Source organism: Trachymyrmex cornetzi, unplaced genomic scaffold (assembly GCF_001594075.2).
Source record: "Trachymyrmex cornetzi isolate Tcor2-1 unplaced genomic scaffold, Tcor1.1 scaffold270, whole genome shotgun sequence".
Taxonomy (NCBI): domain Eukaryota; kingdom Metazoa; phylum Arthropoda; class Insecta; order Hymenoptera; family Formicidae; genus Trachymyrmex; species Trachymyrmex cornetzi.
This window is the reverse complement of record NW_017297377.1, coordinates 876520-889859: the sequence shown is the minus strand read 5'-3', so window position 1 is coordinate 889859 and position 13340 is coordinate 876520. Positions and strand designations below refer to the sequence as shown.

General features: G+C 34.9%; 6 protein-coding genes across 8 annotated transcripts in view; 2 read left to right on the top strand and 4 right to left on the bottom strand.

The window, feature by feature from the left end:
- Positions 1–130: 130 nt before the first annotated feature.
- Positions 131–1523, bottom strand: LOC108761881 (uncharacterized). Its single transcript, XM_018508639.1, has 3 exons — positions 1285–1523; positions 1001–1120; positions 131–846 (listed from the first exon to the last, which is right to left on the bottom strand). Exons 1-3 carry the CDS (start codon positions 1352–1354, stop codon positions 707–709), a joined length of 330 nt encoding a protein of 109 aa, XP_018364141.1. The 5' UTR covers positions 1355–1523; the 3' UTR covers positions 131–706.
- A 240-nt stretch (positions 1524–1763) lies between these two features.
- Positions 1764–2771, bottom strand: LOC108761880 (succinate dehydrogenase assembly factor 4, mitochondrial). Its single transcript, XM_018508638.1, has 4 exons — positions 2682–2771; positions 2338–2556; positions 2139–2237; positions 1764–2049 (listed from the first exon to the last, which is right to left on the bottom strand). The coding sequence occupies exons 2-4, from the start codon at positions 2399–2401 to the stop codon at positions 1880–1882; spliced, it is 333 nt and encodes a 110-aa protein (XP_018364140.1). The 5' UTR covers positions 2402–2556; positions 2682–2771; the 3' UTR covers positions 1764–1879.
- Positions 2772–2861: 90 nt separating this feature from the next.
- On the top strand, positions 2862–4842 carry LOC108761903 (probable protein phosphatase 2C T23F11.1). The gene is made up of 5 exons (XM_018508670.1): positions 2862–3182; positions 3334–3525; positions 3747–3952; positions 4032–4257; positions 4329–4842. Exons 2-5 carry the CDS (start codon positions 3339–3341, stop codon positions 4658–4660), a joined length of 951 nt encoding a protein of 316 aa, XP_018364172.1. The 5' UTR covers positions 2862–3182; positions 3334–3338; the 3' UTR covers positions 4661–4842.
- Positions 4843–4970: 128 nt separating this feature from the next.
- On the bottom strand, positions 4971–9032 carry ArfGAP3 (ADP-ribosylation factor GTPase activating protein 3). Its single transcript, XM_018508669.1, has 7 exons — positions 8713–9032; positions 7698–7889; positions 7461–7592; positions 6387–6686; positions 6041–6312; positions 5442–5790; positions 4971–5321 (listed from the first exon to the last, which is right to left on the bottom strand). Exons 1-7 carry the CDS (start codon positions 8785–8787, stop codon positions 5067–5069), a joined length of 1575 nt encoding a protein of 524 aa, XP_018364171.1. The 5' UTR covers positions 8788–9032; the 3' UTR covers positions 4971–5066.
- Positions 9033–9159: 127 nt separating this feature from the next.
- Positions 9160–12170, bottom strand: LOC108761904 (uncharacterized). Of its 2 annotated transcripts, none has more exons than XM_018508671.1 (7): positions 12095–12170; positions 11094–11279; positions 10953–11016; positions 10731–10855; positions 10441–10657; positions 9648–9811; positions 9160–9561 (listed from the first exon to the last, which is right to left on the bottom strand). In XM_018508671.1, exons 2-7 carry the CDS (start codon positions 11270–11272, stop codon positions 9399–9401), a joined length of 912 nt encoding a protein of 303 aa, XP_018364173.1. In that variant the 5' UTR covers positions 11273–11279; positions 12095–12170; the 3' UTR covers positions 9160–9398. The 2 variants fall into 2 exon arrangements, with proteins under 2 accessions (XP_018364173.1, XP_018364174.1); XM_018508672.1 differs by having other exon boundaries at positions 9678–9811.
- A 72-nt stretch (positions 12171–12242) lies between these two features.
- LOC108761905 (MIT domain-containing protein 1) overlaps positions 12243–13340 on the top strand; it is a 5214-nt gene continuing 4116 nt past the window's right edge. Inside the window, exon 1 of one of the 2 annotated variants that reach the window (XM_018508675.1) lies at positions 12243–12314. The gene's annotated coding sequence lies outside the window, so the exon portion shown is untranslated. The remainder of the gene's footprint in view (positions 12315–13340) is intronic. The other variant, XM_018508674.1, reaches the window with a different exon arrangement.

Sequence of the window (13340 nt, the reverse complement as noted above, 5' to 3'; positions counted from 1 at the left end):
TGATTGTGGATCGATTTAAATTCATTTGTCGATGGAGCTATGCATTCGATCCTTTACACAATCATAGTATATGTCGATATTATTAATGATTTAGTTGAACATTCATTTTCTCATTAGTAGCGAGAAATTTAACCGCTTTGATGTATAAAATGTTTGTTATTCTAACATACAGTATTCAGTATTTGACAAAGTGTTGCATATTTTTATATGTATAATGTACTGATAATCTCTGTACATTATGACGTAATTAAGCTTTTTGTGTAGGTTGCCATAGTGCCAGACTTTCGGAAAGAAAGTCATGTGAAGTTAACAATACCAAACATGGAATGTCGTTACTAATAAATTTGTAGTAACTTCTGAAAACTTACTCGGGGGTATCATAGTCCAGCAAAAAAGGTTCACTTTTGTACAATGTAATTTATTACCTCTCACTGATATACAATTTTTGTTCTATAATACAAGAGCTTTCCTTCATATACATCTATACTTATATTATTTATCTAATTTATATATTTTTTCATATCAAGAAACAATTTTGATTTACGTTATTTTACTTAACACTGACCGAAATAATTTAATTTATTTTCCGCGTATATAGTTACAAATGCAAAAATTGATCATTGCAAGTTAAGAAGTAAGAATTCTTTGAAGTTCTTTAAATATATTTATAGAAACTACATTAAAAAATATACACGGTGTTTTCGTTTCAAAAATCACTGACTCTACCACCGTGCTGCCAGTCTCCCCATTTAGTAGGGTCTTTCTCGCCATTTGTTATCAGTTCTCCAGTTCTCGGGTCGGTTTTCACTAATACTAAATCCACGAACCTTTCCCGCGGTCCTACTTCTACGTGTCAAATCAGAAAAAAATCAGCATAAAAATTTCTGAAGTTTTGAGCATAACCAATTCTTTGTGGAAGCTTTTATTGTATCATTATAAAAGGATCTCGTACTAATATCTTTGTGCATTGTATTAATTTTTATTAATTGTTATTACATACTTGGTATCGGTTGCAATTTAAGTTTCTCATGGAATTGCTTCATTCGTGGCGACTCTTGGGTGTTCTCCGAGGACTCAATTAAAGTTTCATTTAAAATCTTCGGTTTTAGGAAAAAAGCACCTAAATGTATTACTCTTTTATTTTTTATATCCAATAAAATGAAGATTATATATATATATATACATATATATATATATATACTATATATAAGCAAGAATAAAAATTATTCGCAAAAATTCATTGAAGTTTGCAAACTTAAAATATTCTGAAGCACCGATACATACTTGTAACAAATCGTCTACAACTTCTTGCTTGTAGATTCGTCAAAATATTACAATTTAAGCGAATCATCATGCAAATATTTTACGAAGAAACTAAATTGTCCGCAATCGTATGAAAACAATGACGTGACAATTTTATAATTTTATTAATAAAACACTGTCGCCAATATGGCTAGATGACTAGATTGCATTGAATATTTTGCCTCGTAAGAAGCAATTATAACATTTTCTAAATGTGATAAATATTTTCAATTTTATTTCGCGTTTACTTCAATTTTTTAAAACTTAAATGTTTTTGAGCTTAAAATTTAAATATTAATTCAATCCTTATATGGTTAACTAGCTACGCTGTTTTAAATTAATATTTTGGATTCATTTAGATAAATTTGTTACATTTCCTAATTTTATTAAAATTGAATTAAAAGATTCGATTGTTATAAGAGATATATATTTATTAACTTGATATCAAAATAAAGGTTTAATCGTATAACATTGTATTTCAAAGTAGAATTGTTTTAAGTTTTAAATATAAATGTTTTGATGACAATTTCTAATTGTTATTGACAAATGGATTGCGCTATTCTCAAACGAGGATGATTCAGAAGTCCGACACACGACCTTTTCTTTCCCAATCGCCGTAACGAGTCGGCTCTGGTCCACGAGGACCTCCGACTTCGCCGGTTTCCGGATTTGTATTGTTCGGGAATGGTTTCAGAGGTTCTTTCTCTTGATAAGGATGCTTGCCCTCCTCCAATTCGTCCAATTTCTCTGTCACGTTCAAAGTTCGATTTCTTTACTGCTTAAAATTTTTTATCTTTGCATAGAAATTCAGGAAAAGTTGCTACTACATAACATACCTATAGGAGCGCGTTCGCGCAATTTTTTCCTGAATTCACGTAATCTCAGACTCTCACCGACCTCGTCTGTACTTTTAGATGAAAATGGACATGCAAATCCTTTTAAAAAAAACATCAATGTGAACATTACAAATGTACATCTTGTTAATTTCAATGGATAGACAAATTCGCCGATGTTTGTTCATCTACAAATTCATACCTCTCATACATAGCCGCAATAATTGACGCGAACTTGTTGAAATTGTGCAATTAATTCCTGCCATTGCTCTCAAATTGATTTCTATACTTCTTGAAAATAAGATCACACCCAGTCGATATATATCTGTTTCTTTTTGACTTCACTGTGTTGTTAGGGAACTTTCGAGGGAAATATTTACATGACATTTTGCGCGGTGAAGATCAGGTTAAGTTCAATTATCTATATATTCAACAATACGATATAATATAATCATTATATAATAAATTATAGATAAGATTGATAATTAAGCAGCTAATTAAGCGCTATCATTTCTATTTATGTAATTGTCTGTTTTTAAATCTTACATCTGTTTTATCTTATATCAATCCTTTTGTCGTTTCTTCCCTCAACTCAGCTGAGCTCAGCGGCCTCAGCGCCGACAGCGCCCGTCACCACGTTCGCAAATGCGTTTTGATGCGTTCCAAAACTTATCGAAAAAAAATATTCGTAGCATAGTATTCCTAGTTTGTTCTGATAATCGAGTTCCCAAACTCACCGAACAAATCTGCCTGCATAATGACGTCATGGCCCGTCCCAAAAAAAACTATCGGCACCTTGACGTCATCAATTCGGATCAGCTGTTTATCTTGCGATCGATGTCTGTTTGATCTGTCCATCTGTCTACGCGCATTGTTTCCCATGGCCGAATGGAAAACACGAAGAGTAACACGGGGTGGAGCTGACGACAAATTAATCGTATATCACGCGCGTTTTAGCGCGTTTCCGAATGGGAAGCTGTTATGAAACCGGAGCGGAGTGAAGTGCGTTTAAATTTGAGGTCCTAGAACGACGACGTTGACCGTAAGGTGAAGACTTTGAGCAAAATTCTGCGAATTGATAATTTAAAAGTACTACGCCTGGATTCGTTTAATCCTGATTAACTTAGCTGTCATAATATTGATAATATCGTATTAAATCGTGTTTCATTCATGTATAGACTTAATATTAATTGAGGAGGAAAGATGGGACAAACACTTAGCGAACCAATTACAAAGAAGAAGTCAGCTTGTTGCCGGGATAGCAATTACCGGGTAGGCAGTTCCTGCATGCAAGGATGGCGCATTAAGATGGAGGATTCACATGTGCACATACTTTCTTTACCCAGTGACCCACGCACTGCATTCTTCGCTGTCTATGATGGACATGGAGGTAAATACTGTGTGGAAGATTTATTAAACAATAGCATAAGTAAATTTTCAAGTAACTGTGTATATCGAGTATATATTTTGTATTCACTATTGTATTCACTTAGGATAATAAGATGGATATTAGAGATATTTGATAGACAATACATAGATAATAAAATAATAATAAATACATATATGTATATGATATATAATACTTACTATATAATAGCTATATATTTATAGGTGCAGCTATGGCGCAGCATGCTGGAAAACATCTTCACGAATACATAATTAAAAGGAGTGAATATAAAGAAGGCGATATCGTAGGTGCGATACAACAAGGCTTTTTAGAATTAGACAAAGCAATGCAGAATAATGCTGCTCTTAGGGATGAACATGCTGGAACAACTGTCATTGCGCTCCTCATCAAAGATAATATTTTATACAGTGTAAGTCATTTATCTTATTTCGGCTGTACAGTAATGCATCTTGATGTTTGAATCCCTGACCACTAAAAAAGCTTTACAGGCTAACGCAGGTGACAGCAGAGCAGTGGCTTGTATCAATGGCAGGACAGTCGCCCTCAGTCGAGACCATAAGCCCACGTTAAAGGACGAGCGCAAACGTATCGAAGCAGCGGGTGGTTTCGTCGAGTACAAGAGGGTGAACGGCAATCTGGCGCTGTCTCGTGCCCTCGGGGATTTTATATTTAAGCGGAACGACCGTAAATCGCCACAGGAACAGATCGTGACCGGTAATAATGAAATACCAAATATGATTCCTTTCGATTAAACTTTTGAATCAAAAAGGATTATAAATCCATAGCGTTTCCCGAGGTACAACAGTTTATCATTGACGAGGACTGGGAATTTGTTGTTTTGGCGTGCGATGGTATTTGGGACGTGATGACTAGCGAAGAGGTAGTTCAATTCATAAGAACGCGTTTAGCGCATCCAAAGCTTGGCGATGGAGAAGCGTCGAACTGCTCGATACATCCCGAGGAGATCTGCGAGGAACTTTTAAACTGTTGCCTGGCGCCGGACGCTCTTATGGGCACCGGCTGCGACAATATGACAGTGATACTCGTGTGCTTTCTCCACGGCAAGCCGTGTTCGCGATTAATTTTGCATTGCCAAAATCCACCGCCTAGTATATAGATCTATAATTGTTTTGAATTGTATAGCGACATTGTATCATGTTTTATCTAAATTATTATGGGCATTTTACTTTTAATCTCGTATTGATACAACTTTTGATATAGATATTTGTTGTGCAATACTGGCTCTATTGTAAAGAGATGAAGCAGACGTGTTTATAAAATACATTATATTTATATTTTCATTCTCGAATCTGTGTTACTTTTACAATGCACTCTTTCATCGATTCATTATTCATAAAAAGTGCGAATATATATATACATTATATATATTCGTGCGCAACACATCCGAAGAATAAGTTACGCGGAAGCTCAATTAGAAGCTTTTATTTACAACTCTGAACAATGGACAAAACTGGGTCCGAATAAGTAGTGTAACAGTTCTCATAAAATGCGATAGATTCCATTTAGAGTCCATAACGATCCTGTATAGAAGAAACTGCTGCGTTCGCGAGTGAACTGAGTCTCCCAGCAACCTTGTTTACACCTTGACGCACGCTCTCTCGGACATCATCGAGATCTACGACTCCGGCTCTTCCCGCAGTCAGACGCATGGATAACGAGGATGTGGGTGAGGTTGGAGAGTTTTCGATGCCAAAATAATCGGCCGATGAGATGCTGGATGAGCCCTCGAATCGGCGTAAATTATTCTTACGTTCCCACTGAAAATTCAGATATCCAAGAATAAATATAGGAAAAGAAGTTCTTTACATGCTAATAAAAAACGTAATCTTAATCCGAGAAATTTTTTTAAAAAAGTTACATTTATAATTTGTTCGTACCGCATTATCGGAAGTACTGTCTTGAAAATACTGCTCCGAACTGATAGCTTTAGCGCTACCAAATTTCTTCTGAGCTTCGCCGCCTTCCATAATAGACGAAATTTTTGTATCGCTCTTGGTAATTGTGCTTCGAGTAGAGGGGCCTAATCGTTTAGGCGGTTCCGGTTCTGCCACGACCACAATTTCGTCGCTGCGCGAAGACGGCTTGCTATTAGCGTAAACCGAATAAAATTCATCTAAAGTAAAGAAAGATTCTGTTTCTCCAGAAAGCACCTCCATTGATGTCACGACTCCTTTCGACTCCTGCGTTATTGTCTTCATGTCGCCAAGGGCGGAGTGAGTCGCACCACTAAAAAAGGAAAAGAAAAGATAACTTATATATAAACTCTTTAAATAATAAATAATAATAAAAAATAAAAAGGACTCTCAAATATTAAAAAATTTAAATCGACGTTAAAAAGGACATATAAGAAAATAATATTCAAGTATTTATTTGAGTCTTATATGTCCTTTTTAACGTCGATTTAGACTCTTTAAACAAATCTTACAAGTGTCTCTTGAAATGTGTTAGAATGAGATAGAGCGCGTATTTTTATTACCTTCGTGCATTAAATCCCATTCCAAGACGTTCCGCCTGTGAGGCTTTTGACGGATCCAGATGCTTCGCTCTCTCTTCCATTTTCTTGGCCTGTTGAGTCAAATTGTGTTCGTACCGCTGAGCTAGACGAGTAGCGAGTTCCTCTTGTTCTTCCTTTGTTACTTCTTTATTCTTTTCTTGCGCCAGTTTATGTGCTTCTGCAACGCTTTTCTCCAGTTCATCAAAATTAGTTTTAACTCTCTGAGCACCTAAACTTCCAGTTTTCTTCCCTAACTGTAATTAAAGAAAGAATAATTGTAATACAATTTCATGTTGCAACTGTTACGTTAATCACGAAACGAACTTACTCCACCAGGACGTTTGGATTGACCTGTTCTGCCGCCTATAGTAGGTTTTCTTTCAGACTGCAGATTGTTTGAGGTAGAATCAAAAAGTTTTACAGAAGGTCCCAGGAAATTAGAGGCAACTTCTGGTGCACTTTTTTCTGTACTGTCATTGCTTGGCACTGTATTAGATGTGAGGAATGCCTTTTCTTCTGTCGGAATTATCATTTCGTTCTGAAGCAAATCTAAATTCTCGTGTTGTTTGAAAAAATCTGGCTCGTTCGTTTCTTCTGACACAATTTCTGTGCCTTCCTCTAAATGCAACTGCAAAAAAGAATAATTAGATTAAAATATGAATGTTTTTAAAATGTTTGGCCAAACTTTACCTTTATATATATTAATGCATATTTGCATGACATTATCACATGCTTATTGTTGTATTATATTGGTATTCAACATTAATACTTAATTTACGATAAAATCTTTCTGCTAATTTACGACTTTCAATGTTGATAATGGGAAAGAATACATTTGCGAACTTATGTTTAATATATTTTTTTGGATAATTAATAAAACATACACCGGTAAAGTTTGTCCAGATATTTTGCAAACACTCGGTACAGATTATTAAATATAACAGCCAAAAGGAACAAATAAGTATTATTGTATATATATTAAAATAGATCATATTAAAACACATATCTTGAAAATATATATGAACGACATACAGTCTTGATAGCGAATTTTATATTGTGATCATAAATGATGGATAGCATTTTTGTAAACAATCAAACATACACATTGGTACAATTGTAGCTTATCACACATGGAGAACTGTGCATCGGTATTGATTGCAATGATAAGGACATATTTAAGTTTAGGAGTAAAAAGCTTTGTCAAGATGTCATAAGTGGATGTTAATAGAATTGCGAAAAAAAGAAGGAACTGATTTCTCAAAACATTTACTCAGCTCACCATTGTTTTATTTTTTGATGTAGGAAGGGAGACCTATAATTATTATATAATTCATAATTAAGACGGATCTAATAATGCCTACCAAATATCATAAATATTCGTTCAATAATCCTACATAAATACCTTTGTATTATAACGACGCATTGCTTGGGCAGATGCCTGGCCCAATTTCTCCCTATACAGCATAGCCGCACGTGATTTATACTTCTGCTGGGCATCGTTTGTGGTGCAGTTTTGTTGTGCAAAAAATTTTCTCTAAGGTAACAGTAACACAAGATGTGAACTTACTAATTTGATTATCAATCAAATTTTTTTTAACATAAGTGGAATTATTAAATGTTACAAGACATCGAAACTAACAGCATTAGCATTACCGCCCAGCTGCATATTCCTCAGCTGCAGCCATGTCCAGTTTGTGTCAAGTTGGGTGGATCTGACGAAGGTGAGATGAACTCCCAGACCACGGTGCACCGCCGAGCAATCGATGCACAAGAACACGCCGTATGTTACACTGGCCCATGCTGGATTCTTTGCATTGCAATCGAAACATGTCTGAAAGAGAAAGACAAAAAGACGTGAATGTAATTTCTTGTAATTATGTATGTTGCATAAAATGTGACATAGTATTTTAAACGTACTATTTTAAAGGATAGAAATAACAGGAAATGGTATTATTTGGACAATAATATACTTGACAAATAGTGTGTTGAATCGAGACATTTACTAAACATGAAAGAACTGAAAAATTCACACTCAAAGACTTTTCCTTGTTGTAAAGGATAAAGATTAAAATAATAAGTAATATCACATTATATCTTAATATTAACTGAATAAATAATGATCCTTTTTACAAAGAGAAATCTGAAATTCTTAGAAAAGGTAAAAATAAATCATATATGAAAGATCTATTTAGATTAAGAGAGATCCTTTTAGTTTAAAGAGTTTATATAATATAATTATGTAATATTTATAAAAAAAATTTAGATACCCTTTTGCTAATCTATCTATACTGCCGAAAGTGTTTCGAAGAAAGGTCCAGAACAAAGGTTCTTTTTTTTGTGTTGTAGGCTAAAAGATTATCAGGATCAATGAATAAGTAAATAAAAATTTGCAAAAGTTTCATTTCAACATTGTTAGTTAGGAAAACCGAGAAAATTAACCGTTGAAGAGTATTAAGCTTGAAAAATATGAGAAATCGTAAAATCCTAAAATTGCGGTACATAACAACACAACTGGAAGCTAGATTTCGCTGGGGAACCGCAGGCTGACAGCGTGACGTCTGCGATCCCGTCGTCCGATCGGTCTGATGGACTTGGACCTCGTCCCGCTTTATTCGCCGTTGATCTGTAGATCGCGATGTTCGCGTTCAACAAACCTTGTTAGTCGGGATAGCTCGCAGCCTCTTGAATATCTCCTCGATGTCGGCCTTGCTGGGCGCAGAATCTGCCATTTTTGACGTGTCGTCAGCGCACGTCACGATGTGATTCTGGGACGCGTGGCGAAAGCTGGTATGCTACGCTCCAGGCCGCTGGCGCTGAGGGGTTCACTTCAGTGACAATGCATTCGGGAGCGGGAACACGTAACGAGCGCAACAAGAAACGTACGAGGGAAACGCACTATATCGCGGATAACGGAGACGCGAACCAGGTCGTTTTACGATCCGCGAGGACGCGGAGTATCTGTGACGTCGCGCCGGACAATGCGCGTTCTACCTTATCAATTGCGAGCGCTTGTATTATAAGCGACCTGCCTTATCGATCTCGCTCTGGTTCGCGTTCTCGTTAATTGCATGATATAATTATTAAAAAATCTCAATGTAAAGTCCGGAAGAAAATTCTTTATTTAGGTCTCGACGTGTTGCGTCACGAGACGAAATGCGCATTGCGAGATGGCGAATGGAAATCGTAAATCTTATACAAATTAACATCTTGTTTGATGTATAAATATCGTCTAATCATTGCCTCCCGATCGGGGAATTGTTCATGTTCACTTTCTCCTCTTCTATGCTATTTAGTCTGGAAGCCCGAAGCAGCAAGATTATTTTAACTCGAGAAAGAAAGCCTACTCGTCCTGTTCGAGACTATAGAGCATTTGAAAGCCAGCGTCCAGGCTGGGTGGAAATCCCATGTCGGGATCGAGCAGCTGCAACGTTGGGACTTCACGGTACACGTTGCCGAATTCGTCGAGCTCTTCGAATTGCAGCTTGTTGGCTGCCTCATCCAGTCTAAAAAAAATTGATGACGAATATTTACACAAAATGCAGCGTACGTCCTGAGAACATTATGTCAATGGCTCAGTGCTGTCCAATACTTAGTACTACAAGCATTAAGTTCAAGTTGCCTCTGTCTCTCCATCATTTCCTCGACTTTCCTCTTCGTGTTCTCCTCGAACTTCAAGATGTATTCCTGGTAGTAGTTATGCAACGCCGATACATCTCCCATGCCTGTCTCCAGCATTACTCTCTCCACGGCATCCTGATAAATACAAAAATTTAACATATAGATAACTATACATTATTAGTTACGTTCAGCAGAAAAAGTAGTTTTGCAACTGTTGTAAGATTCTTTAATATAAAATTAATAGATAAAATAAATTAAATGTAAATATATTAGTTAATAAATGAGCAAAACAAGATTTTACTACGTTAAGATAGCAATTTATTATTATACCTTTAAGATATCTTTAATTAATTAAGGTTGTTTAATAGGATTGGTTTTTGCCTTTATTTCCTTGCTGGATCTAAATGTATAACTAATCATATTAAAGAATCTTACAACAGTTGCAAAACTATTTTTTTTACTGAGTGCAATTATTGTAACTAAAGATTGTATAGCAAAGCCTAGTCAAGAACAATTTTGCCAAAATCCTGAGAAAAAGGTATGTTTTCTCTCTGTATACATACTATCTCATTTTAGCTTATACTGTGTCTTAATTTATAATGTTAATTAAAGTTTTACAAGGAGACAGTTAAGTTAAACTGAAATAGTAATAACATATCTTTCGTATAGGTTTCTCTTCGTTGTTTTGACAAAATTATTTATGGACAGACCTACCATAGAATCTGTAAATGTAACGATAATTGCACAACTCTCTCTCTTCTTACAGGAAATCCATGATCCTTTTGTTCAGTTGCTGCTTTCAACAGAAGAGTCATCCGCCTCAGAAAGTGATCCGCGGCGTCGGTAAGCGTTTCTATAGCTACATCTGACGAGTTTTCATATCCTACATGCGCTAACAAAGTGATTACAGTGTGCCTTAACAAATTTCGTGCAGTTTTTGGCGTTAAGTAATTTATTGTAGAATTATCTTTAAACGTATTCCTGAAACGATACGATTACAGTAATGTGATTGCCTGCGTTGTTGTACAATAATTTAAGCTAATGCAAGAAATACCTTTTTGATTGATAAGGTAGAAAATGAAATAGACTTTTAGAATATGTTATATCTTTTGAATCTTTCGAATCTTTTGAATCTGATGATTCTACAACAGTCATATTCCCAAGCACAGTTCCCTCTTCCTTAAAAAAAAAAAAAAAGAGATTAATATATCAGTATATTTACTAGTAGTATATTATTAGCAAAAGTTTTGTACTGAGAGATCTGTTTAAATCTTACCATTGTACGTAATTGTTGATGAAGATTTACAGTGTTTAATACATGTAGATTTCCCATTGGTAATCTATAACAAATATTAGTGAATGTTTAATAATGGATTAACGCATCATTCCACACATCAACATAGTAAATTATATTTACTGTAAGTATTCAGGTTGCCGATCAATCCGGTAATCACAGTCTATACTGTTTGAATCATCCATGACCTGTCGCCAAACGTTTTCTATTAGATCTGGCGTTATCACTTCCTGTTTAATCATCTCCCTTGCTGGCAACTCGCCCCACAGTCCGCTATTACTTATATTTTTGTTGGACTTCATTGTATACCTGAAAAAAATATGTTGAGTATTTTTACAATTGTTCGTTAATTTGCAGGAACAATTTGAAATGGTACATCCTGATTAACCCTATTAATAAAGGTTGCTTTTCGCCGTTATTGAATTTTATATAGTATAATATTGAGAATGACGTAATGAAGATCGATATGTTTGTTGTCCATTATTAAAAAGTATTACATATTAATTCTAGTATTGAATAACTAGCATATATATATATATATATGTATATTTTAAATATATATATACATAATAACAATACTTATAATGTTATATTATATTATGATAATTATAGTTTATATACATAATTTACATTATGTACATAAGTATATGTTTTAAAACAAATTAAATGATAAAGGATACAAGTCAATGCAGGATGTTAAGTGCTAATAAATAAATTTTAATATTACAATAATTTCAATACAATGTTAAATGTTTCGATCCTCATTAGATCATCCTCTGTAACACATAAAAATATATAAATTAAAAAGATCGTAAATTACAAAAGTACCGAATAACATATTCAAATATAATTTATAACGATTGTATACATGTATTATATGTATAATTATACATACAAAACATTTTTATTTTACCCAATATACAAAATCATGTGTTAGGAGAATACTAATTAAAAATTCCCGCCCAATAATAACACTGCGGTCACGTCACATGCCGTTACATCAGCGTCACATGATGTTTGACGTACTTCAAGTAATCTCGAAACTCGAAAGTGTCATACGCGAGTCCTGTCAAGTTGAGTGTTGTAGGAACCTTTCAAAGAATCAAGCCAAAAAATCATCTCACCTAACGATCGTTCCTAACGAAGAGCTATAACGAAGTATAATTTCTCGCGCACAAGTGATCGTACAATTTCACATTTTTTTGTCAAGGCTGTGCCAGCGTCACACAACAATGGTCTGCTGCAACTAGATAGAGGTTAACGTCACGGCGCGTCGCCAGTTACGACACGTTAAAAAGAATCGCGTCGCGGGGTAAATCTTGTATCGTAGCAACCATAGACGCGGTGAGTATAAACTGCGCGTTCTCATTGCATCTCGCTTTAGAAAGAGACAGAAAACGTTAAGAACTCATCCGTCTTTTTTTTTTAATTTCAAGTCACAATGAAATAGAGACGAAAATCAGTTTGAGTAAATAGTAAACTCTGAAAGCTCTATATAATATACTGAATCGAACCATCGAGAAATGGAAGTGTCCCAATTCCTACTCTCTAAACTTTTAAAATGAATTTCATTTTAAAGAGTGAAATTTCACTCTTTTTCAAGATTGACTCAATTTTCTCTTTTAGCTTACTTTTCTGGTCTGTTTTACCTTTCTGGTCTGTTTTTTTATTCCTGCACTAGACTGTACTCTCTACAACTTCTTTCTCACTTCGACTATAAATATCAAACACATAAATCTATTTTAATTTAAATTCCAAAAGTGTAAAAATTATATATGTTAGTTTAGCTATAGAAAACAGACTTATTTAAATGAGATTCCACTCCAAAGAATTTAGAGATTCTTAAAAAGAATTTAGGCAGTGGATATTTCGTTGCAAAAATGGTAAAGATATGGTTTTCTTTGTCAGAGATTCGCTGATTGGCTAATGTTGTTTTCGTACCATAAACAGGAAAGAGTCAACAACAAATATTCATGCGTTTGCCTTCCTTTTCTCCTTCACATTCGTAGTTTTCTATAATTTAGTACAGGGAAGATGTGTTAGTATATTATATAGAACTTTGGTGTAACTGTATTATTTATATTACAATTTCTTAAATTAAAATAGATGTATAATCAGACATATAATGGTCGCGTTCAGTAGACTCAAAGACATAGAGACTGGACTGTGCTATCCGTGTGTGAAAATGGTTGATAGGGATGAGAGAGAGGGACCGTGGCAGACGGCCATTTCTATCTCTTTCCATTCAATGATGTAATGGGAGAGAGAATGAGAGGGAGATTGGCCGTCTCTCACGGTCCCTCTCTCTCGTTATTGTCGACCACATTTGATACATTACTTAGATACGGATCGCGCAGTCCATTCTCTATT

Excerpts from the sequence above, each read along its gene's own strand:
- LOC108761881 (XM_018508639.1), bottom strand. The coding sequence starts at position 1,354 with ATGATGATTCGCTTAAATTGTAATATTTTGACGAATCTACAAGCAAGA. Across the intron at positions 1,121-1,284 it reads TTGTAGACGATTTGTTACAA|GTGCTTTTTTCCTAAAACCG; the intron begins GTATGTATCGGT and ends TAATACATTTAG. Across the intron at positions 847-1,000 it reads TAAATTGCAACCGATACCAA|AAGTAGGACCGCGGGAAAGG; the intron begins GTATGTAATAAC and ends TTTGACACGTAG.
- LOC108761880 (XM_018508638.1), bottom strand. The coding sequence starts at position 2,401 with ATGGCAGGAATTAATTGCACAATTTCAACAAGTTCGCGTCAATTATTG. Across the intron at positions 2,238-2,337 it reads ATTGCGGCTATGTATGAGAG|GATTTGCATGTCCATTTTCA; the intron begins GTATGAATTTGT and ends TTTTTTTAAAAG. Across the intron at positions 2,050-2,138 it reads GCGCGAACGCGCTCCTATAG|AGAAATTGGACGAATTGGAG; the intron begins GTATGTTATGTA and ends TGAACGTGACAG.
- LOC108761903 (XM_018508670.1), top strand. The coding sequence starts at position 3,339 with ATGGGACAAACACTTAGCGAACCAATTACAAAGAAGAAGTCAGCTTGT. Across the intron at positions 3,526-3,746 it reads TGTCTATGATGGACATGGAG|GTGCAGCTATGGCGCAGCAT; the intron begins GTAAATACTGTG and ends ATATATTTATAG. Across the intron at positions 3,953-4,031 it reads AAGATAATATTTTATACAGT|GCTAACGCAGGTGACAGCAG; the intron begins GTAAGTCATTTA and ends AAAGCTTTACAG.
- ArfGAP3 (XM_018508669.1), bottom strand. The coding sequence starts at position 8,787 with ATGGCAGATTCTGCGCCCAGCAAGGCCGACATCGAGGAGATATTCAAG. Across the intron at positions 7,890-8,712 it reads GAGCTATCCCGACTAACAAG|ACATGTTTCGATTGCAATGC; the intron begins GTTTGTTGAACG and ends TTTCTCTTTCAG. Across the intron at positions 5,791-6,040 it reads ATGGGATTTAATGCACGAAG|TGGTGCGACTCACTCCGCCC; the intron begins GTAATAAAAATA and ends TTCCTTTTTTAG.
- LOC108761904 (XM_018508671.1), bottom strand. The coding sequence starts at position 11,272 with ATGAAGTCCAACAAAAATATAAGTAATAGCGGACTGTGGGGCGAGTTG. Across the intron at positions 11,017-11,093 it reads CGGCAACCTGAATACTTACA|ATTACCAATGGGAAATCTAC; the intron begins GTAAATATAATT and ends TATTTGTTATAG. Across the intron at positions 9,562-9,647 it reads CTTAATGCTTGTAGTACTAA|ACTGGATGAGGCAGCCAACA; the intron begins GTATTGGACAGC and ends AATTTTTTTTAG.